General features: G+C 37.0%; 1 protein-coding gene across 7 annotated transcripts in view; it reads right to left on the reverse strand.

The window, feature by feature from the left end:
* DCAF6 (DDB1 and CUL4 associated factor 6) overlaps positions 1 to 22,509 on the reverse strand; it is a 74,523-nt gene that overhangs the window by 19,979 nt on the left and 32,035 nt on the right. For 3 of the 7 annotated variants that reach the window (XM_038146779.1, XM_038146788.1, XM_038146771.1), the window contains exons 8-15: positions 21,172 to 21,265; positions 19,713 to 19,832; positions 19,260 to 19,505; positions 15,313 to 15,480; positions 8,898 to 8,957; positions 3,332 to 3,437; positions 894 to 1,009; positions 36 to 119 (exon numbers count right to left, since the gene is read on the reverse strand). In XM_038146779.1, coding sequence (XP_038002707.1) covers positions 36 to 119; positions 894 to 1,009; positions 3,332 to 3,437; positions 8,898 to 8,957; positions 15,313 to 15,480; positions 19,260 to 19,505; positions 19,713 to 19,832; positions 21,172 to 21,265 — 994 coding nt within the window. The remainder of the gene's footprint in view (positions 1 to 35; positions 120 to 893; positions 1,010 to 3,331; positions 3,438 to 8,897; positions 8,958 to 15,312; positions 15,481 to 19,259; positions 19,506 to 19,712; positions 19,833 to 21,171; positions 21,266 to 22,509) is intronic. The other 4 variants (XM_038146824.1, XM_038146807.1, XM_038146797.1 and 1 more) reach the window with 3 other exon arrangements.

The following is a 22,509-nucleotide window of genomic DNA, read 5'->3' on the forward strand; positions in this document are numbered from 1 at the left end:
TTCCTATAACTACTTGAAAGAGTACAGATACATACTTGCTTTTGTTGTCTCTGCAGCTTCATCTGTACTTTTCAGCTCTTCAGCACTTGCATCTTCCTTGAGAGATTCATCAGGAACCCCTAAATTAAGCAATTTAATGGTAAACCCCATTATTTCAATTAGATGCACATCTATAATGTAAGCAAGTCTAAGTAACACCAGCACCCCTAGAAGAAACCAATCCAAGCAATCACCTCCAAAGTCAATGTCTCTACTGAAATCTCAGCTATCAGTCATATAAAAATCAGTGTATATAAACCTATCTAGTTGACCAGTCAACACACTAAGAAAAATGTAGTCATTTCTTGTTCCTTAATGTATTTAACAGCCTATGCTATGAGAACTCAAGCAGCAAAAATAGCATTTGTACTCTTAATACAGACACTTACTATTATTTCTGAAGACAAATGAAGTTATCAGTCTATTAAAAGGGATTTTTTTTTTTTAGTATTTCTCTGGAGCCAGTCATTTGACTTGACTGCCCTTTTGGCAATGAACTGAGCAAGACAAACACATTTAATAAAACAGTAAAAGCTTGAAAGAAATGTAACAGAATTCCAAGCACTCATTTATGACTGCAAAGTGTAGTTGTTCTATTTTCCTATACAAATCAAGGCACAATATTACCTAACAAGAATAATGTTTTTAGAACTATAGACAAGGTAATTTAATGTTTATATTTATTGCAGCTATCTCAGGTTGGTGTCTTCTTTCCTAAAAAAAAATCCATGCTATATTATGGCTGTGTTCTGCCTTCATATGCACATCTGAGACTCCCAGTGTGTGCAAGGGGAGTCAGGGACATTGGAGGGCAGAATTTTTGCCTTAGCATTAGAAATCCCAATGTATCTTACTTGTTTCTTCCCCGTCAGGCCCTGATTCATCCAAAGCTTTTGTTTTTACAGAGTCTTCTTGGCCTTCAGTTTTGCAGTGGCTTCCGCTCCCTCTAGAGCTTGAATTTATGCTGCTCCTGGCAATGTGTCACGGAAAAAGAAAATAATTTAGGATCATGTAAATACATAAATAAGATCATTGCAACAGCACAGCCTGACCAACATTGTCTATCTCACTGCAGTAAAGTGAGAGCTCCTGGCAGCAGCTACAACCAATTTACAGCAATTTCAAAATTCTCTTTTATTGTGTCCATTGCCACTCATCCCACACAATTCCTCTGCATCACAGAACCCTGTTCTCTCCTTCCTTTTTTTTACCTTTAAAGAATATCGTCATTGCTTTACCAAATATTGTAAGAGCTCCAAAGGATTTGCTGTATTTCACTAATTGCACACTTTTTAGAAGTATAAATAATCAGAGATCATCTTATTAGAGGTATGAGATATCAACTGAGCACTAATAAATAATGTTATCCCATTCAATTAAAAAATAATATTCAGATAAAAGTCTCACCACTAGGTCCTTCACCACTAATTATCATTGCTGTACCTTTCAAGGCATGAACTATGAGTTCTCAAAGTTTTGTTATTTCTCAGTATTCACTATAAGCTGGTATTTGACATTTACTCCCCATTCATGTTTAGATAATTATTGTGGGACACCATTTTCTCTATACAATATGGAAATATGAATCCTTGGGAAATATGTAAAATGTTGTTCTGAATGTCATTGAAATTCATGTTTTTAGACTCTCTAGCAAAGACTTTCAGGAAATGCAGTCTTGTTGCTGGGCTCTGTTATGTGATGTGGCCTAAAACTCAGGCAAATCATTGGACAAAAGCAGAAAAAAAGGCAATTGTAAGTCTGAGTCTCAATAATTTAGAGTGTCTCTTTACAAATATCTTCTGACTTGTGCATGTTATTAGCAAATATTTAATATGCTACATTGCTAGAAGCAGCACAGATCATGCTTAGTTGAGATTCTTGAGAATTCAGTCTAGACTTTGGGAATTTTATGTCTTATGTTAAATCAGAGCTTTTACTCCCCTTGATGAGCAATATTCTGTGTATTCATTGCTGTACTGGATTTGGAAGCTGTAGGAAGTTTTTGTTAGCCCTTTCAGTATTTCTTCTAAATCCAGAATTTTCAGCATTGCTTCTGAATGGCCAGACAAGAAGAGTACTGCTAGACACCAGGTGGAGGATTTTTGCTATTTTATGTCTCAACTCTCTATAAACCTAATCACAGCCTAAACAGTAAAATATTTTTTTGACTTGTAGATTTACATGCCCTCCTCTAGTTCATTTTCACGACTTCCAATTCTCAGATTAGGGAGTTATTTGTTCTCAACTGCATCATTTTGTCAGATGGAATTGCATCCTGCTCCTGTTGCTCCACTCTTCAGCACAATGCTTTTAGTCAGCCTCTGAACTGATAGTCACTTGCACTTTGTCCTACCAGAAAATGCTTCTTCCTCTCACTACCCACATTACACTACCCACCACCAAATTCCATGGAATTTGCTGACTAACTGCAGAATTACATAAAAGCATCATAACAAAACTATTTTTTCAAAGTTTGCTGGATATTGGAGGAAAAATCAGTGTTTTAAGTTTCCAAATGGTGAGCAAAGTGCATGTCTTGTGTCTAAAGCCACAGCACTTAAGAGTGGCTAAATGTGGCTGGGTTTTGTAGGTTTTTTTCCCCTCAGTAACAATGAGCAAGCATTTCTCCTCACTGCCTCCTACTATAATTTTGAAAACATAAGTATAGGAATAGAAATGAGATGAAATAAGGATGATGATTGTTCTGTGAGATCCCAAGATGCTCTACTGATAGACTTGAACACAAAGCCAAGTACACAAGGCCATTAGGCAGTGTGCGTTCCTTATTTGAAAAGGATGTCACCACTGCAACACCTGAGCTGTCCACAAAGTTGCTATCTCAGCCTTATGCATTCATCAACACTCCTCAGACACAGAAATATTAATTTCAGTGTTTACAACTCAGGAACTGAGTCACAGGGAGACTCACTTGCAGAATACTATATGAGAAGTTTGTTAACCCCTGGACTACCATTCCACCCCTGTACTACCCTGCTTTATAATACCTTCATATTATGCCAGGGCTTGATGAAAAAAGCATGTTTCAAACTATATTAGCATTATAGAGATTCACAGTAAATACACAAGAAAGAAGTCTCTTGTATAAATTTCATGTTAAAGTATGTCTGTCTTATGTTCTGAATGCATTAAGACTACAGCCATTTCAAATTGTGTAGATACACCTAAAAATAGACATAAACCACAGGAAAAATAATTTATAGCTATGCTAGACAAGTGTTATTGATATGTGCTAATCATGAACTATTCAAAACCAAAATTTGCTTGTACTTACCACTCATCAGTGAAGTCCAGTTTTATTGTGCTTGTAGTCGTTCCTTCTGTACTGTAGTGCAAACTTAAAACTGGTTCACCTGTTCCTGTTCGTGGCTTATCACTCTCTGTAAGTATGGGGTTGATAAAGTTTGAACAGGCATTAGAAATGTACATAAAGTTGCTAGAATTATGAAGATTAATTTAATTATCAAATGCAGTAGTAACATATATAATGTCTGTTTAAGATCTCTTACAGCCCAAGCAAAAAGTTCAAAAGTTCCAGAGTAAACACATCAAATTTGCAATGCTTGTAAAATGGTCTAACATTATATGTAATTATAAGAGCAAACAAAGGAGATGCTGTCCTTCAACATGCAAGTAAATCAAATTTCAGATAGATATGTGTACACACAATATAATCATTAATAAGCAGATCCATTTTATAGCAAATATATTAATAGGATTATTTTTAAGTGGTATTCAGTCTTTTTGCCTTAGTAAATACACATGAAAACAAATTGAGATCTAGACATAATCAGCCTAGAAAAATCACCATCCTCTACTTTGCTGCCTCCTTAGAACCCAGACAACTACCAGTACCCTTAGCCTGCTGTAAATTGTCAGTCAGTTGTCATAAAAATACTGTAAATTCATGTTTCACAAGTTTTATGCTTAAAACCCTATTTTGTATTATGATAACAGCAAGCAGAAGGCAGCAGTTGTAAAATGGGCTCATTCACAATATCCAAAAGCAACAGAAGTGAATGGAACTGAAAACCACAGCACATTGGTCACTCTGCTGCAGAGATGGTTCTAAGGATGTTAATAGGCTCCTTTAGAAGAGAACTGCTCAATGACATCCATCCATTCATCCATCCATCCATCCCCTTGGAGTAAAGTTCATGGTCACCACCTATCCACAAATGGCAGGTTTGCCATCAGTCCTGAAGTTGGGCAATACTAAAAAGTGCATGGAAAGCAGCATCAGATGGAGCCTCGCTACAGAGGTGCCATTCTCTGAGAACTCAGAGGGAAGGTTTATTTAGTGTATTCAAATGGCCACTAAAAGTCTCTGCAGTCTTGCTTTTCCTGCCCACTGAGCCTTTAATCCTAGGATTATCTGGATGAAACCTTCTGTCCTTTCTTTAGTTTCTAGAATACAGAAATGGGACTATAAATATCCTTGCAGTATTGGCAGCACACTGACAAGTGTAATAAAGGAAAAGCTGCAGATCATCTTTGCGGAAGTCAGTTAAAACCTAATGTTGAATTCAAACACAAGCCTACAAATTTCCCCACTAAAAAGGCTGTTGTCATAACAGTAATGGCTACAATACTGGCACAGGATACTTAATTATAAAGTTACAATTAAATTATAGCAACTATGAGATAGCACATCAGAATTTAAGCTAACAATCAATGCTCATATTTTTAAGCTGCTGACAGGCAGAAGCCCACTCACAGGATCAGAGCAGTGATCAGCTGTGCCAAAGAACTTTAAATATGCACTTTTCTACATGTTCTGAAGAGAAATTTAAAACCCCAAAACATACCACAAAACCCCTGAAAGAACAAATTAGAGTACTTTTTTTTTATATGAAAGAGAACTAACCAATTACAACCATGACCCTAATAATACACAAGGTATGGGCCCCACTCTAGGGAAAGAAAAGCTTATAGCCCCTTTAATTTAAAAGTTCCAGTTACATTCTTGTTGGAGTGGAGCAAGGATAAAACAGATTAAAAGAAAGTTTATTTAAGGAACTGGAAACTTACGAAATTTAAGGAAATATTTTATAGTGCTATATAGACAGTTTGAACAAAAGTTACATTCTTTCTTAACTAAATGGGTGCTTCCTCTATTTTTTTGACAATCTATGATTTATAAAATCTCTTTTTATAAATGTCTGTTCAGACTTCAAATATCCCTTCCTCAGCAAGTAGAAATATTGATTGATCCCACATACTGCACAAGTCACCAGGAACTGACACTGAAAGCCAAAAGTGAGAGTGGGAGAATTCTTCAGCTTCCTTTTAACAGCCTCAGACAAGACAGATCTTTGAGTTGGGAACCCAGCTAAAGACAGACAATTTCCTGCTGTGAATAATCCAAGACAACCCCCAAATAATGACTTTACTCATGGACTTCCTACTGCTGTGCAAGTTTGGCTTCAGTACAAAACCACTTAATGCTGCCAATCAAAGTAACCAAACCTGGCTATCTACAATGAGCCTAACTGAATACCAGGATTGTATTTCTTAAAATCTCAGTGTCTGAAAATCTAACCAAGATGCATAGGACTGGCTGCACTTACTCTGGAAGCAATGCTCATATTTGTCCATACCCAAAAATTTGGAAGCAATGCTGTAGACTTCACTAAAGAGGGCACTGACTGAGAAATTATTTTTTAAAGTTTCTGGGAACAGATAGCTGTTAAACCATACTGGATAACAGCATTTTCCTAAATCTACAATAACACAAACTACAATTTGGATGGGGTCAGTTTCTTCTTTTAAGTAGCTTTAGGGCATAGCATAGATGCTAATAAGAACAAGAAACCTTTTAAAAGACAGATAAGAGAAGAATCTGATAATAAACTGCAGAGAATTAGTTGTATCATTCAATATTGATATTGAATTTACACTGCTAATGAAAGTTGACTGGGAGCCTCTGTGAAGAAAATGCTTTGCCTCCTACATAACTGAACATTCTTTCAGTTATGAAAGAATAACATAAACCCTACAAATCTTGAACTCTGTTTTCTGGGAGAAATGTGATGGCTTAAGACTGCAAAAATTAGAATGAAGCTCTGTTCTCTTCCTCTACTAAGTTCATCCCATCAGGGCAGATCTACTTCACACTGATAATGAAGGGAAGTAGAGGAAAATGGTCCAAATTCTGTGATCTAGGCAATTTAGTTTATTAATCTGGTTGCCAACTCTAGCAGAGTAATCACTGCTACAAGAGAAAGCTGTAGCTTGTCAACACCTTATTAAATTTTATTCTAAATTCCTCAAAAATACCTTGAAACTTTACTTAATTTTACAGTTGTTTCATAAACATCGCTGTCTAAAGCACACTCCCACTAAATGGTCCATTCTCCAGGTGCCTCCAGCAAGAAGACACTTTTAAACTATCACTCTTAAAACTGAAGACAAAATTTCATTCATAACCTGACATGAAAAACAAATCCACAAACCAAACTGCACAACTGACAGCAACAACATTCAGACCCACTTTTTCACTTAGAAAATGAACCTGTGCAAGTGTAACTTCACAGACACTGGGGCTCTCAATCATAAAGAGGTAAGTGCATAAGGACAAGTTTACAGATTGCATTTCCTAATTAAAATAACACCGTGCAGAACTTCAAGCCAGTTTGCCACATCTCAAATGCGGCCCTGTTCACTCATCTATTGGCAACCTCATAAGAAGAGGGTAGATAACTCCTCATTTAAAAAAAAAACCAAAATAGTTGCTATCCAGCACTATATTCTGTCTGAAGACCTAAGAGAGATACTTCTGGAAGGGAGAAAAATTGATCCAAAAAGGAGAAAGTAAGTTGTGTATTTCAGAAAAATAGGAATTCTGTGAGAATTTAACACGTGAAATTTAATCAGGCCTCAAGTTCCTTCTTTACTCATTCCAACTCAGGGAATACCTTAAAATCCTAACACTGCAATAGATCTAAAGGCCAACCCTCCACTGTTACAATCACAGTCCAAAACATTTTTAAAAAGTCAAGTGTAGATGACTGTGATCCATTTCAAACCATTTTGTACACACAGCAATGACTTCTGGGTTCTGCTGGACTGTCAGAATGCTGGCATTATAAATGGATGTGATTGCAATAAGAATCAAAAGATCTTTAAACCCAAAACCAGTCTTAAAACATGAATGCCAACAAGAGAGACAGGTCCAACAGAGGGCAGCTGATTCAGTACTAAATTAAGAGAAGGCAGGAATAAGAAGGAAAGGTAATTCTGTATGAAAAGAACTGCGATGACTTCCTTCATTAACTACTAACACTATTTTGAGACTTCAAACAGAAGTGAAACTAATGCAGTTAAACTTCAGAAATTCAACTGGATCTCAGCAAACTATTATTTCTGGTTATCATTTGAGCAAAAGATTTCCTATTAAATTTGCTCCTTTTTGAAATTCCTAGTTTTACAAATGAGAAGTAACATTGTCTGCTAACAAAGCAGAAAAACATTGCCTTAAAACAATTGGAGAACTGGGGTACTAAAAAGCAAATATATTTTGGGTTGGTTTTTTTCCACATATTAAAAACCTGAAGTGCTTCTATGAGAGGGAATCTCTTAGTTCAAGTGACTTAATGAAGAAAAAAAACAGTTTTCCTAAATTTTTAGTTGTAAGAATCTTAATGTAAGATTAATGTAAGAAACTTATGGACTTTCTATGTTAGTTCTAGGTTATCCTACTCTGATCAAATAATGTTTTATTCTGAGTTCAGAACAGAGAACATAACTTGGCCACATGTTATAAGCAAGGTTTCCAGCTAAACATGATTGTTGGAATGAATAACTAGCAAATTTACACATGGAGGTTTAAGGTTATTTCATCACAAAATGTATTTCCACAAAAAGAATTTATTTTGTCAAGGTGTAGCTTGATTTTTTTCCCCCCCAACATTCTGGCATCCTAAAGTAAGCCATAATCTCAACAGTTGCCAAACAGACTATTTTTCAGAAGTGGGATTTCAAAATGGCTTTCTAGTTTGGAATGTGAAAGAAGACAAAGCTGTTCTGTGGGATTTAAGTTATTAAATCTCTACAGACACTTTGATATGGAAGCATAATGCAGAGTGTATGGCAATCTATTTTTAAATTAGCATCTATCACTCCTTAATTATTCAGCCATTAATGTTCCCTACAGATGACATTGATGCAGCTGGAATAGGGTCACCTCTGGCCCACTTCAGTGCTCACAGTTTGGAGACTGATGCATAATGGGTACAGAGAAAGCTCCCAAGCATTCTATCCACCCCCAGTCCACAGGGATCCTACAAGAAACACCAGTACCTATTCAGCAGGAAGAGTGAAGGACAAGGGGATACAGAGGCAAGATGCATCTCAGTGCAATGAGTGCTCTGGAGTTACTCAAACTGTTCAGTAATCACAAAGCTGCCCATCACTCATTGATAAGAGAAATAATATAGCAATATGAAATTAAAGGTTATTGCAATATTGATATTTGCCCTTTGATCCAAAAAGAACCATTCAGAAAAAACCCAACATGTTTAAATAATGAATTTTACTTTGCATTTTACAAAAATATTCCAACTGTCTGTAAAATACGTGAGACATTTACTGTACCTACACTGAACCATAGTAATTGCATGAAGAATTGAGCTTAGGATGGCTTTCAAAAACAACAATTAACCTCACTCTGTTAATCATATTGATCATTAAATAATGAGTTTCCAGCAGATCTGCTTACAGAATTCCACTATATGTGGATGAACAGCATTTTTAGACTGTTTCTCATCATGAAAAGCAACTTTAAAAGAAGCATTGCAATCAGCTATGGCTGGGTATAGCGCATTTCCTGTCACACGCACCCTGTGGCTCATCAAGTGACATGGATCCAAGCTGTTTGTTAACCACTGAAGAAGGAGAATCTGAAACAAAAACGAGATTTCAACTTAAAACATAAGCAGCAGAGAACTGCACAGCAATGTCACGATCATATGTTAGTTTAAAATAAAAAAGCAGCAACATAAGGAAGCTTTGGGTTTGTTTAATGAGCAGCCAGCCATATTGCATTTTCTAGGCATGACAGAAGCAAAGCCACTTGTTTCAAACCATTATTTATTCACTGAACAGCCTGAAGCTTGCTGACATGTTGATAATGAAAATGCCTGTCCGTTACCAAATATTTTACTGTGTTCTTCACACTTCTGACATGTCAGGAAAAATACTGAAGAGTCACGACTCCTAAAGCCTTTGCTCCAGCTACCAAATGACACCAGTATTTCACACCATGTGCAAAATGTAAATTTCAGAATATTTGTACTTCAGCATAAAATACTCCATGACGTACAAGTACCTCCAATATTTAAATACTGTTTGAATAATGTTTTAGAACATCAAAGCACCAAAATACATCCCACTTATATAACAGTTTGGTAGTTCTGCATTCTCAGATGCTGCACCTCTGATGACTGAGAACAAGTCTTGGTGAGTTTGTCACGGTACCACACCCGTCAGTCTTACAAGCATCCCCATCAATCACATAAGCAAACAAATAAATAGAATAATCACCCCCCTCAGCAGGTAAGTGCCTTTCTTTCCCCAGGACACTACCAGTTAATAACTAACACCAACACTCATTCATTGCACAGACACAATATTCAGTATTTTCTGTGAATCTATTTCCCTTGTCACCTCTGAAGACCAGATCTTACTTATATATTATTTGAAGATGAGCTGATGTACATAAATTAATGCAATATTCCAAAGATATTGGCTAGAGTATCATGTCTTGGTTCCACTTGATGATCATCTATTATAAACAAATTCATCCTAAACTAAAAGGATTTAATATCCTGTACTACAAACTGAGTCACAGTCTGCCAACATCACAGCATGCTAAGTGAGTTTTAACATAAATGTACATCCTATATGAAGAAAGCAATGGAGTAATACTCTCTCCTACAGGAAGCTGCCTTCCAGCTTTGAGCCAGAATCACCAGAGAGACCTGTTTTGTAGTACAGCCATAAAACCTGCTAAATTGACCAAGATGCTTTAAATACATATATTCTCAAGCAGTTATAAATACATACATTCTCCCAGCCATTGGTGGAAGCATGGCAGCGTGCTGCTTTGCTACACTGATATCCAGGCACAGGGAAGGGGAGGAGGAGCAAAGGAGAGAGACCAGGAAAGTCTGAGGCAGTGTGTTCTGGAGGCTGCTTTGTTTTGGGAACTGGGCTTGCACAGCTTATTTCTGTAACTGAGGAACATTAAATTGGTTCTGGTTTGTCTCCCTTGCTCAACCATGCCCATGCTTTGCACCAAGCACACCTAAGTCAGACCACAGAATTTATCATCTAGATTTATGGCATGTAGCTATTATGTAGAAGATTTGTAGCATTAATATATTTTACTTTCCAAAAGTGAAGTGTGCTTTATATATAGTATCTAAATCAGAAGAGAAGAATTTACAGGGGAGTTTTTTCAATGGACTAATAAGCCACTTTTTAGAAGGTAAATCAGAGCAAAAAGCTGGTGTACAGATGCTCCACATCATGAGATGATCTCCTTGTGTTCCAGCAGACTCAGCACAAGAATCTGTGCCTCTTTCAAGGGCTGGCTTTGATCTCGGGCTCACAAAGTTCATGGCTGGGATTAACTTGTATCAGAAGTGCGAAAGGGAGGGCAGGTCCTGGACTGCAAGCTGAGAAACCTAATGCATACAGTGATCCCAGCCATGCTCTGTTCCTGCACTCCAATCCTTTCCAAAAGCTAATATGCCCTTGTTTAAGAGGTTTTTTGTGCTGCCAAATACTTCACTTGGCTGGAAAAGCTCATCTCGTCAACTCTGTAATTCAGACCTGTATGATCAGAAGACTGAACTAATATATAATAATTAAAAACATTAAGAAATTACATCTACTACCCTCACCAGCACTTCTAATTTTATTAAGACCTCACTCTATACAGCAGTAAGTAAAAAAGTAGGTATGTTTTGCCATGTGCATCACTCAACCACAGTATGTGAAAATGAAAAGGTTTCTAGGTAGAAGTCCATGCCAACGGAGGCTTAAACCTCCCACATTTCACTGTTACACCCACGTCTCCATACAACTTTGTGAATGCATTTCACTTTAATAAATGAATATTTAACCAACATACAGGAAACATCCTAAATACCTGAATTAGCATGGTTAGAGTTGTTTGTAGCAATTTGAAGACCCCTTGTTTCCTTTTCCAAGTACCCTGAAGCCACAGATCACCAGCACCCCCTCAAGTGGCTCTGCAGTCTGGAGCCCCCAGCTCACGCAGGGGAATCAGCAGGACCATGAAACCAGCCTAGAGAAGTTCAGGTAAATGCCTCTTTTTTTAATATATGGCTTTGTTTTGTAAAAAAAATCTGAAAAATATACTTTCATAATTTCTTAAAAAGCTTTTGAAAAAAAAGTATTACCAAAACTGTGCCATATAGTTAAAAAAACAAACAAAAATCCAAACTCTTACCTGAGCCTTCACAGGCTGGGTCTACATCCCAATGCAGTTCACCACTGGTTGTAATGTCACCAGTACATTCTAAACTGGAGCACCACTTAAAGAGGGAACTGGAGAGTCATAAATTTGGGGAACCTCAAACAGAAAATAGAAGATAATTTTAAGGTCAGTTATATGCTGAAGTATCTCCCTATAGTTTGGGCAATCAGCACCTGATGTCACCAAAATATTAGCATGCCACCTCAGTTCTGGTTGAAAAAAAAATCTTCCTTGTATCACCAGCTTCAGGGTGAGGTCTAAAGCAGGGAGAATCATTTTTGAGTCCTAAACATGATACATGTAGAGGAATCTAAGAAATTAAGTACTTGATTTAATAATTATAAATAGTTGTTTTGCACAGTTAATATGCTTTCATTTACATATTGTACACTTCAAATATTATGTCTACATCTTCAAATAAAATTTCTACATTTGAGTGTTAGCAAAGAATCTTAACGATAAAAACTGCTGCCATTCCCTTGTTCTTCTCCAAAAGCTTTAACACAGAAATGAAGGTCCGGTTTGCTCTGCTTTGAAGACTCACTGTATGGATACACCAAAAGCTTAAAAAAAAAAGTCAATTTGCAGCACAGGTTCAGCAATATGCCAGCATGCACATGTATATATCTGCATTCCACAGCAAATGCAGTATAAATAAATTTTTTTTCCTCTGGGGAAAAAAAAAAAAAGAGGCTAATATTGATTCATGGTTTTGTGGGTAAGATTAGGTACAATGACCACTGCAGGAACCCTTGATCTATGATATGAATTTTCTTTTTCATTTCATGATCAGCTGGCTCACATTTCTGTTACTTTTCAAATTGAATTCCATCTCCTTAAAATTCTCAGAATGAGAAGTGATGTAGTAATGGTGATGCATATGTGGCATAGCAGCAATAACAACAGGTTAAAAAGGTTTACTTTCTTTGTTGTTTGCATATAGCATGTAAATGCAGTTGTTTAAATACTGCACAGGATGTAAATGTTATGAAATACCACAAAAATGGAAGGAAAAACTAGGTTTTGAGGGAGAATCCGTTCAATAAATAAAAATCCAAACTAAACTGAAATATTTACTGTAGTTCCCCTGATTAAATAAAGTGGCAACCAAAAATATCTGAATCTATTCAATACCTAAGCAAAGGCTTGAAGACAAAATAGACCTGATCCATGCAGCACACACTGCTTCTAAAATTCAGCCAAATTCCAAATTTAGACAATACCTAAGAGGGGTATCCACTAAAACAAAATCTCTGTCATCTAAGACCTTTTGTCTCAGAGTCAAATAGTCAATCATCATTCATCTCCCTTTCACATTCAAAAATACAAAATTTTGACCATATTTTTCTAAATAGTGAAGGTTAAGTACTACAGATTGATCTTACAAATCTTCATGTAGCTGGGAGACAGAATAACTACCACACAGTCTAATTTTCTATTAAACATGTAAAAGCTTTCAGCTCTTGACATTTTCTACTTGTAATTTCTTACATGGCTGGGATATTTTTCTCTTCCTACTCAAGCTTCTGTGCCTGCAAAGATAAGGATTAATAATGAAGTACAAATCAGAAGAAGTGGCCTTAGTCTCACACTGAATTCTCTCCAAAATTGCAAGTGCAAATTATACAGGTTTTATCAGAGCAGGGATTGAGAACTTGCAGACACATTTTGTGGTGTAATTTTTTTTGTTTGATAATTTACATCTAATATGTGCCTGAAAATAGAATACCTGCCTCATGACAGGGCAGCAAAGACAACTTTTCAGGAAAAAAACATAGAGATTGTCTCTGTATAGGAATTTAATATTTTTTTAAAAGACTCCAAACAATTCAGAACTACTCACTTATTTTTCTCCTACCATATTTCTGAATAGTCAGCTAAGCACAGGGTTAGGAAACAACTGTGTCTATGGAGAAGCAAGAAACCAAAAATGTGCAGGTCTGGTTTTCCAAAGGAATAGATTATGAATAAGCAAGTTGCAAAAATAAATCTTGGGAGGTCAGAAAAGGAAAACAAAACAAAGTAACTTTCAAAAAAAGAAATGAGCAAGTACAGAGGATATCTCCATGTCCAGACTGTAGAAATCTTATGAAGGAAGCAAAAAATGCAAAAGTGATCCCCAGTCAAAAGAAATGAGTTTCATTTGTTCCTTTCCAGAGCAGGGGAAGGAGGAATGCAGTGAAAGAAGCTGACAAAGCACAACCGGAATATATTATTTTTACACATACAAATAGAAAGGAAAAGACAATGTAATCTTTTATCAAATTTCTCTAGAACTTATTGACCAAGCATATTTTCAAATTTAAACTTCTCATTTTATAACTTCCAGGCCAACACACCCTTGCAAGGTAGTAAAATCCCCACAGATAAACCTCCAGACATGGCTGTAAACAAACTTTATTCCCTACTTCAATTCAGTGGGAAGCAATTTAGCAAAAAAAAATATTTTAATTAAGCCGTTCTGAAAAGGAAATGAAAGATCAAGATTTATTGACTGAGTTACAATTGTTCCTCTATCAATACTTATATTTGAGTTAATAAATTCTGATTTCAGTTTGCTGGAAAAAAATTTTTAAAAAAGACAAAACCAAAATTGGCAGATTTTTGGGGTGTTTTTTTTGTCCTGGTAGGAAACTGCAGCCCCCTACAAGGCCACCACTACCACTGCTGTTCCTGTTCTCCTACAGGTAAACAGGCACCCATATCTTAAGGTTGCCATCCCTAAGATAGGCACACACCCTCCCAGTATGTACTGGTTTCCAAAACACTCTAAAAACTCACTGCAGTATTTTCTAGTGTAGAAAGTTATTCAAAATTCAGTAACTGCCTATTTTGACCACAGCATCAGCCACTGTTACATCAAATTGTTCTGTAGGGCTCCAGATTAAGGACTAGACATGGCAAGACAGCTGTAAATGTGTGACACAATCCTTAAAAGCAATTTAGCCACATCTCAACTGTCACAGGATTTATCCACAGAAGAGACACTGCTAGGCATGACTTTGCAACACAAAATACACTGAGTTCTCACACAGCATGCAGCTCACTCATTTTTTACATGGTGCTACAACAAAGTTTGCTTCAAGTTTATGCTTTAGGGTTTGCCTCTTTATTCATATGCATGCTTCTGCCCTAACTTTCTCAAATATGTTATTGTAAACATATTTGAGGCTTTCTTGTAATCATTTTTAATTTCAGTAAGACAAGAGAGAAAGAGGAGGGTGAAATGAAAAGATGCTCTCTTCAAAAAGAGCGTATCTGGGGACTTTGGCTAGGTACAAGTATTTTCACTACACTTATTGTAAAACCATAGCACTGAAGAGTGCCAAAACTCTGTTTTACTGAGTTGTTAACTCTGATTTAGAACACATGCTAACCCAAAGCCAAGTCATAAATGTTACTGTTGGATACAAGTAGCACCAAAATGCAATTTCAGTGTGCAATTCTCCTTCTACTCAGAACACAGCAATTTCTTGCTCAGCTGCTCTAACGACCATTGCACAAGCCTGATACCATGCACCTAGAAAACCATTTCCACATACTGTCACTCAACCCAAACATGTTAAATCAATAAACCTGTCCATCCAACTGTTTCCCTGACCATGTGATGATAAACACCACCACATGCAAGGCAAGACAAGCAGCGAATGCAGGAAATGCCTTGTTCTGGAGGAGAAGCATCTCAGCAAACAACAGCAGCACAAACTACAGCTACATCATTTGCTGGAGAAACCTTGGCAAGTGACAACCTGCTGCCTGAGGGTCCTGTGAGGAGCCCTTAGGGGTGGCCTGCTCAGAAGAGGAGGGTTGTGGTGCAGAACCCTCAGCCAGCTCTCGCTGTCTCTGCTGCTCTGCCTTCTTAAGCCTCAGTCGCTGCAGGCCCCTACGGATTATTGCTAACTCGGGTCCCATTAACTCTGACAAACAGGGAGGGGAGACAGAAAGAGGGGAAGAGAGAAGCATTGAGCAATCAATATATAGAACAGAGAGGAGGGGTGGGGAGACTGGCCAAAGAGACAAGCAACAGGTACTAAGTGTCATTACAGTGAAAAAAAATTACTAACAGCCAGAAATCATAAAATAGAAATATTGAAATTGGTTTTCTCTTCCTAAAGGCATGAATCACAGGACTTAAATGTCCAGGATTTGTGCCATATAATACAGCCCCCTCCCCATCTCCAACAATGAAGCCATTAAACAAAGAATCATTTAAGGAAAATAGATACAGCCTGGTTAAATCAAAACAAAGCACTCAACAGATATATTCATTTTGATGTTCCTGACACACAGAATAAATGAGAATATTTGGTGTAAAACTATGCAACTGTGGTCTACAGGTAAGGTTTCAAAACGAATGTAATAGCTTCCTGATGGTTCCAAAAAAAAGGTACATTTTGATCAAACCAAACCAGTGCAAAAAGTAAACCGGAACTATGGAAAGAGGTGGCAGAACAACAGCTAAACCAAAAAATAGACTTCTCTGTGAAATCGTTTTTAATTTCAAACATTCCCTAAGGTTGAGGGTTCACAGTCTGAAATCACTGTTAAGTGGTCCTACAGAAAAAGTAATTTATAGGATCAAAAGCAATTCTCAGTAGCATCCTCTAATTAGATTATCCTTTCAGTCCCATCTTTAGAGGCTTCATTGTTTTCATCATTTTGTCTTTATTCATTTGCCAGTTAAACTATTTTGGCATGTTAAGTTCATTGCCTGATTACCAGTACCTTTGCAAACTGCTATAAAATGAGGCGTCCAAGCAATTTTTTATTCTTTCCATGCTCTTTGCAGATTTCCTCCACTTACACAAGTGCTGTGTGGCAAGTGCTCCTCTTTAAATAACACAGATTGTGAATCACACAATGTTGAAATAGCAGAGAGCATTACATTGGCATGGGGCTTTTCAGCCAGGCAAAAGCTTAACAAATATTCTGTAACCCTTATCCACACAGTGAAACAAGCAAATCTTAAATTTTCTTTTATAAAGAGAAACAAACCCAAAACCAGAATCCAGTAATTGGAAAGCTAGTGACAAGCACCAGTTAATACTGAATGGTCATGAGGTTTAATGTACTTAGTCTAAATATCATGTCTGGGAAAAGCATACTCTCAGTTTATGGTTGATAAGGTGTAACAAAAATAAAGATATAGTTCCTAAAAGGAATATGGCATCAAGGAGATTTGCTCTGAATTATCTTCATGTCCCAAAACCATTTATGGAAAGAAAAACTCCAAATAGCCTAGGGAATATTTTTATGGGAATTTCAATGATGCCTAAAATTGCAGTTTTCAGTACTTGCTGCTGATTCAGTTCCACTGAGTTAAGAGACAGCCATAATTTAAGATGTAACAAGAACTACAATACCAAATGTATAAGCTGGATATGCTGGATATGGATATAATGGATATGCTCAGTGACAACACCTTTTAATATATTCCAGAATATCTAAGCAAATGTTTATTTTGCCAGCAAATGGAGTGAAGAAATATAAATAAATTTTTAAAAACCCAGTTATTGTCACATTTCTATTTAAAATTTAAAAGCAGTTACCTTCTATCAGAACATATATTAGGGTTAAGCTTTGTACTAATTAGCCAACTGGCCCCCTCCATCCTCTCCCGTGTCCCCTCTGGAATTCTATTTATGAGAAAAACTGTATTATATTTTACTGTTTGTTGTACCTAGTGTTTATTAGTGGTTTAAAACATCAGCATCTCAAAACTAATATACAAAATTAAAGGTGTCCACTAAATGGCACAAGCAGAGCAAGAAAATAAATTTGTTGTATTTTTCCAAGCATGACAATCTCCAGCAATTGTTCTCATTATATACATATATTAAAAATTATTCAAATGTTCTGGCAGTAACAGGCTACTGAGATTTTGCACTTATTTGGTTGTTTAATTGTAACCTAAATGTTTAAACTTCTAGAACACATATTCTGCTAAAGAAATCTATCCCACCAACAGCCAGTACCAAACCATTTCTGTATTGACTCTATTTTGAACAGGCACTTTATCTCTTAATATTTTAAAAAGTAATTCAGATATAGGAACTCAAATGCTCACCACGTGATACATTTTCAGGAACACCAACAATAAATTTGAACTGTATACTTATGCAAAGGTACTGTGATTTCAAACACAGGATTACCATGAGTGCCTGTGTTGAGGGTAGAAATGATTTATAGAAATCTGTTTACAGGCCTGGGTTAGGAATTCATGCTCTGATTCTAAAGAAGTCATTTCCTGAAAACAAGTTCTTCATTTGCTGACTCCTTGCTATAATATTCAAACTTGTATCTGCCATGACTTTATACAAAATGGTGGCTGAAAACCTTTTTTTCCTTCTTCCACCTTCCAAAATGCCTCCCCAGTCACCCACTTCTTACAACACACTTCTGTCTGGGCTTCCTACTCAGCCCCACTGTATTGAAACTATTCCTATTAGCACTTTCCCTCTTCTATCACCCAAAAAAAGCAGCAGGTTTTATTCACCTTTAAATGCAGGTGAATAAGCTCAGGGAATCCTGTCCTTGATGTACAGGGCAGTGTTTGCAGATAGATTTATAAACTACAGATTGTGAGTAAATAAAATCTCACAACCGAGCACAGCCACGGGTTACCAGGGTACATAAACATTGCAAAATGGACATTCCCAATGCAGCCTGCTCATTCATAGACCTAGTGCTACCCCTCTGCCCAGGAGCTTCCCCTCTTCCTGAACCATATTACCCAAAAACTTGTCTTACAGTCACTCCAGTGTCTCTTTTGCATTGCTTCTGAAACAGGATGCTTATTAGGTGTGCAAACACCTTGCACTACTACATTTATGCCTGCATGAGTCCTGTAGACAATTTTAAGCTGCCAGTCTGATGACACCCTGCTTAGATTTAGTCAAAGAATCTAACAAATATTATACAGCAAATTAGAAAGTATCCATTGTCTGTCAACAAAATACCACTAACCCCTTTCAAAACTAAATATATTCTGAAGTCCAAAGTAACACTGATAAAGAAGAAATACGCTTGGAAAAGAGCTAGACTAAGAAATAACTTCAGCTTCATGCTAGCAGAATAAACTTTTGCTTAGAAATTCAAGCACACTCAGAGAAAAATATTTTTCTGGTCAGCACAGATTCTTTAAAATGCAGGCTAGAAAATGCATCACAACTCCAGAAATCCTCTCTGGTGCATTATATTTTTGAAATCCACACAGTTTCTACAACATAGCTTGAAGCAATTATGCTTAATATGGTAGATACTGACTCTGAAACGTTGAGGATGGAGGTTCCTCCTGAAGGAGACATCCCCCCCCTCCCCTGATTTTAACTGGCAGAGGTTCTGCTATTCATTGCACTGGTGCTGCAACAGCCAAGTCCCAGTGGAAGAGGGCAAACTGTCACTCTACTCCATGAAGACAACAGTAAGTTTAAAAGAAAATAAGCAAAATGTTTTTATTTTTACTTCAAAATACTGGTGATCCCCTTGCAAATTTCTTTTTCAGACAAAGGCATAGATTTTATAGTTTTACTCTTCCTTTAAACCACAGCTGCAACCACTAGGTAACTATAAAACACCTAAATGTCATTAAGGATATGCAAGGAAGAAAACAGATGGAGATCAATTACCCAAAATATCCTAAGAGAGAATTGTTTCTTATTTTTCACAAACAATGACAAGATGGATTTCTTCTCACCAGACTGATGCAGCACAGGCTGAGTTGAGGCCCCAAAAGAAGGCCTTTGTTCACTATCAGGAGAGGACAGTAATGAAGTTGAAGGGGGACTTTCTGTCGAAGATGATGTTGAAGGAGCTTGAGCTGACATGGTAGAAGAGGAAGATGATGGAAGCTGTTCAGAACCATCTACTTCCATTGCAGTTTCTGATTCTCTACCAGGTGTCATGTTATTAGTAGAAGGAGCATCAGTCCGATTAGTCCCACCTTTGATTAAAAATAGAACAAAAAAGCAAGAAAAAGAGCTCAAAAGTAAACTTACTCTGCCTCTAAAGATCCCTGTGCACTACCATTCCTATGGCAAATAAATGTGCTCAGTTCTTCAGTGCACTAAAATTTTATTTACACCTAAGAAAGACTGATATTCCAATCCACTATAAACACAATTTCTGTTGTTGAAAAGAAGGAAATCACCTCTGGACCGTGATCTTCCTCGTCCTCGATTGCTCTGTGCAACTTCACTGGCTTCTTCAAACCACCTTGACAGCATGTCTGACATCCTCTGCATCAGAGAGACATTGGGACTCTGCTCCCCTGTAGAACAAGTGGTGCTGAAGTTTCATCTACAAGTTCACCAAAAAGTACCTTTGCCCCCCTCATTTCTTCTAGGAATGGAGACCACCCCTCACCCCCCTTCTGCCACAAGAAACAGTTCCCTTCAGCCTGTTCCCAATGCCCCTGTCTATCCTCATTTCCACAGTACAGGAGTCTGATCCTCTGCTGGGATCCCTCATTCCCCTCCTGTACCTCAAGCAGAGCAGCTCTGACCTTAAAAAATGGAATTACAACAACCAAAGAAAACAGACTACAGGTGGTTAAAGATGCCATAGGGAATTTTATCAACATATTCAAAAAAAGGGTTTCAGAAGCCCATAGGCAACAGAACCACATGCAGATTGTAAAGGAGCAGATGGGATCACACCCCCCCAAGGTGTTTCTAATCCAGGAATTCCAAATACTGGAGGAGCAAAAAGACAGACTAAGGTAAGTGGACAGGCTCATGTTCTCTCCCTAAACAGCATCTTCTACTGCCTGTGTCAGGTATAGAATCCTAGACACTTCTATTCTTGGGGAAGTTTGGGGAAGCAGGAAAATGAGAGCAGCACAGAAAATCTGGAATGGGAAACGGTAGGCAGAAAAGGGAGGAAGATTTAAGGAAACTAGAGTCAAATACTTGGAACCCTACAGCTTGTCAGATTTAAACAGAAACACATTATTAGATGAAAATTGAGATGAGTGACAAAAAGGGCTCTGCCCTGCTTTGGTATCCCAATTCTCGATACCCAAGCATTGCTTTGGAAATGCTTTATTTACTAAAATCTCAAGCAATTGAGTAATATATTATAAATATGAAAATATAAGCATAAAAATTAGCCACCCTGTGTTACTAAATGACATTATAAAAAATGAAAAGTATACTATTAGAATCCTATTGCTTTGAACTCCAGTCCCCTAATGTAACCATTAAAGAGCATTTCATTTGTAATTGTGATTGCATATGAGGTGCGACTGGGAAAAAAAGAAATAAGCGCTGGTGTAAGTCCCTGAGCAATGACAATGAAAAAAAGCTCTCCTTAACTTACATCAGCCTAAATGAAACAATATAATTTTCCTGGTAAGAATATTTTCAATATTTTCAATTTTAAAAATCATTGTCCAACAGCAGCTCTGTGCTAAACTCTAAGAAAACCATCTTAAGGCTTAGCTGATTGCTAGGACAAGGACAATCTGAACCACGTTTTTTGGGAATATGTCAAAAAAAGTGGAAAATAAAACCCAAACCAAAGCAAGAAAAAAACCCAAACCAAAACAAAACCCCAACAAAACACAGCAGCAAACACAACAATCCCCATTCAAATGCAAATGCTTTTACCATCTCTCTCTCTCTCACTCTCAGGCCTTGCTCTTGGCCCAGTATCTGACCAATCCCCTCTGAGCCGCAGACGTTTAACGGGAGGCTGACGTAACTGGGGGAGAGAAAAAAGAGAGAAAAGCATCACACAGCTATTTATGTTCTACAGTACAGGATTCTAAGCCTAAATATAAATCTCTGTTTTCTTAAGTCACCTAAATTCATACCTGTCACCAAAACACAGAACGTCAGCCTTATGTTCAGACTACCAATGAATAAGTACAACACTTATCAACAAAATGCACGAGTTTTAGCTTTAACAGCCTGAATAAATTACTCCCAGAATCAATGCAGCTTTTATTTTAAACTAGCTTCGTAATGTTAATTGAATCTTTCTATAGTGACCAATAATAATTAAGGTTTTCTTAAATTCAGCCTGAATTCTGCAGAAATATTCACCTCTTCACATTAAAAACTATATGAGAGTTTCAGCTTAACAAAATGTGGATTTGTAATAAGCAAAAGAAAAAAAATCAGGCATTAAAAAAACCCCATTTTATGCAAATAAACTCTGGTTTATTTTTTAACCTATTTTTGTAACACTTTTTTTACAGCAGGAAGTATAAAACAATCACTAAATGTGTGGTGTTATTTTCAGCAACTTCCAGAGAAACAGGGAGTGCTTTGCTCATTTAGAAAGGCAGCTCTGAGTTTGAAGTCAAGTGTATTGGCTGGATAATTCTGGACTTAACAAAAATAAACAAACCAAATCAAATCAACCAACCCAGAAACCGCTGACAATTTTAAACTAAATGCCCTATGGTGAAAGCACACCAAAGTTTTAACTTTCATGACTCCACCAACAGATTTCAGAAGAAGTCTTAAGATTTCTTCCACTCTACACAACTTCAAGCGAGGCTGAAATAAAAAAATACCCAAGCAATTACACTTCTAGGGATAACAACAAGGACAAAGTATAAGAATTCAAAAGCAAAATTCCTGACTGTATTCCCAACTAAGAAAACACATAACATAAAATGTGTTGGAAAACATTTAAAAATGGTTCCAAACAGATTCTAAGAAAAAGGAGGAAGGAAATGCCAACATCACACTTCTCACAGCAAAAAGGAAATAGAAATCATCATCATTATCATCATATTGATCCTGCAGATGAGGACAGCAGGATGCTGACAACTCATTGAGAACTCCCTTGTGGCCTTGGACAAAAGATGAGGAACTCAGGATACAGAGTTTGTGAAAGGGTGAACAAAACACCAGAGAAAAAAGCAGTGGATGGTTGAGAGAGTGCAGAGAGAGACAGAAACAACTTCACTGTAGTTAAGGCATTTATTTTATATT

The sequence above is a fragment of the Motacilla alba genome, chromosome 1 (assembly GCF_015832195.1).
Source record: "Motacilla alba alba isolate MOTALB_02 chromosome 1, Motacilla_alba_V1.0_pri, whole genome shotgun sequence".
NCBI classification, from domain to species: domain Eukaryota; kingdom Metazoa; phylum Chordata; class Aves; order Passeriformes; family Motacillidae; genus Motacilla; species Motacilla alba.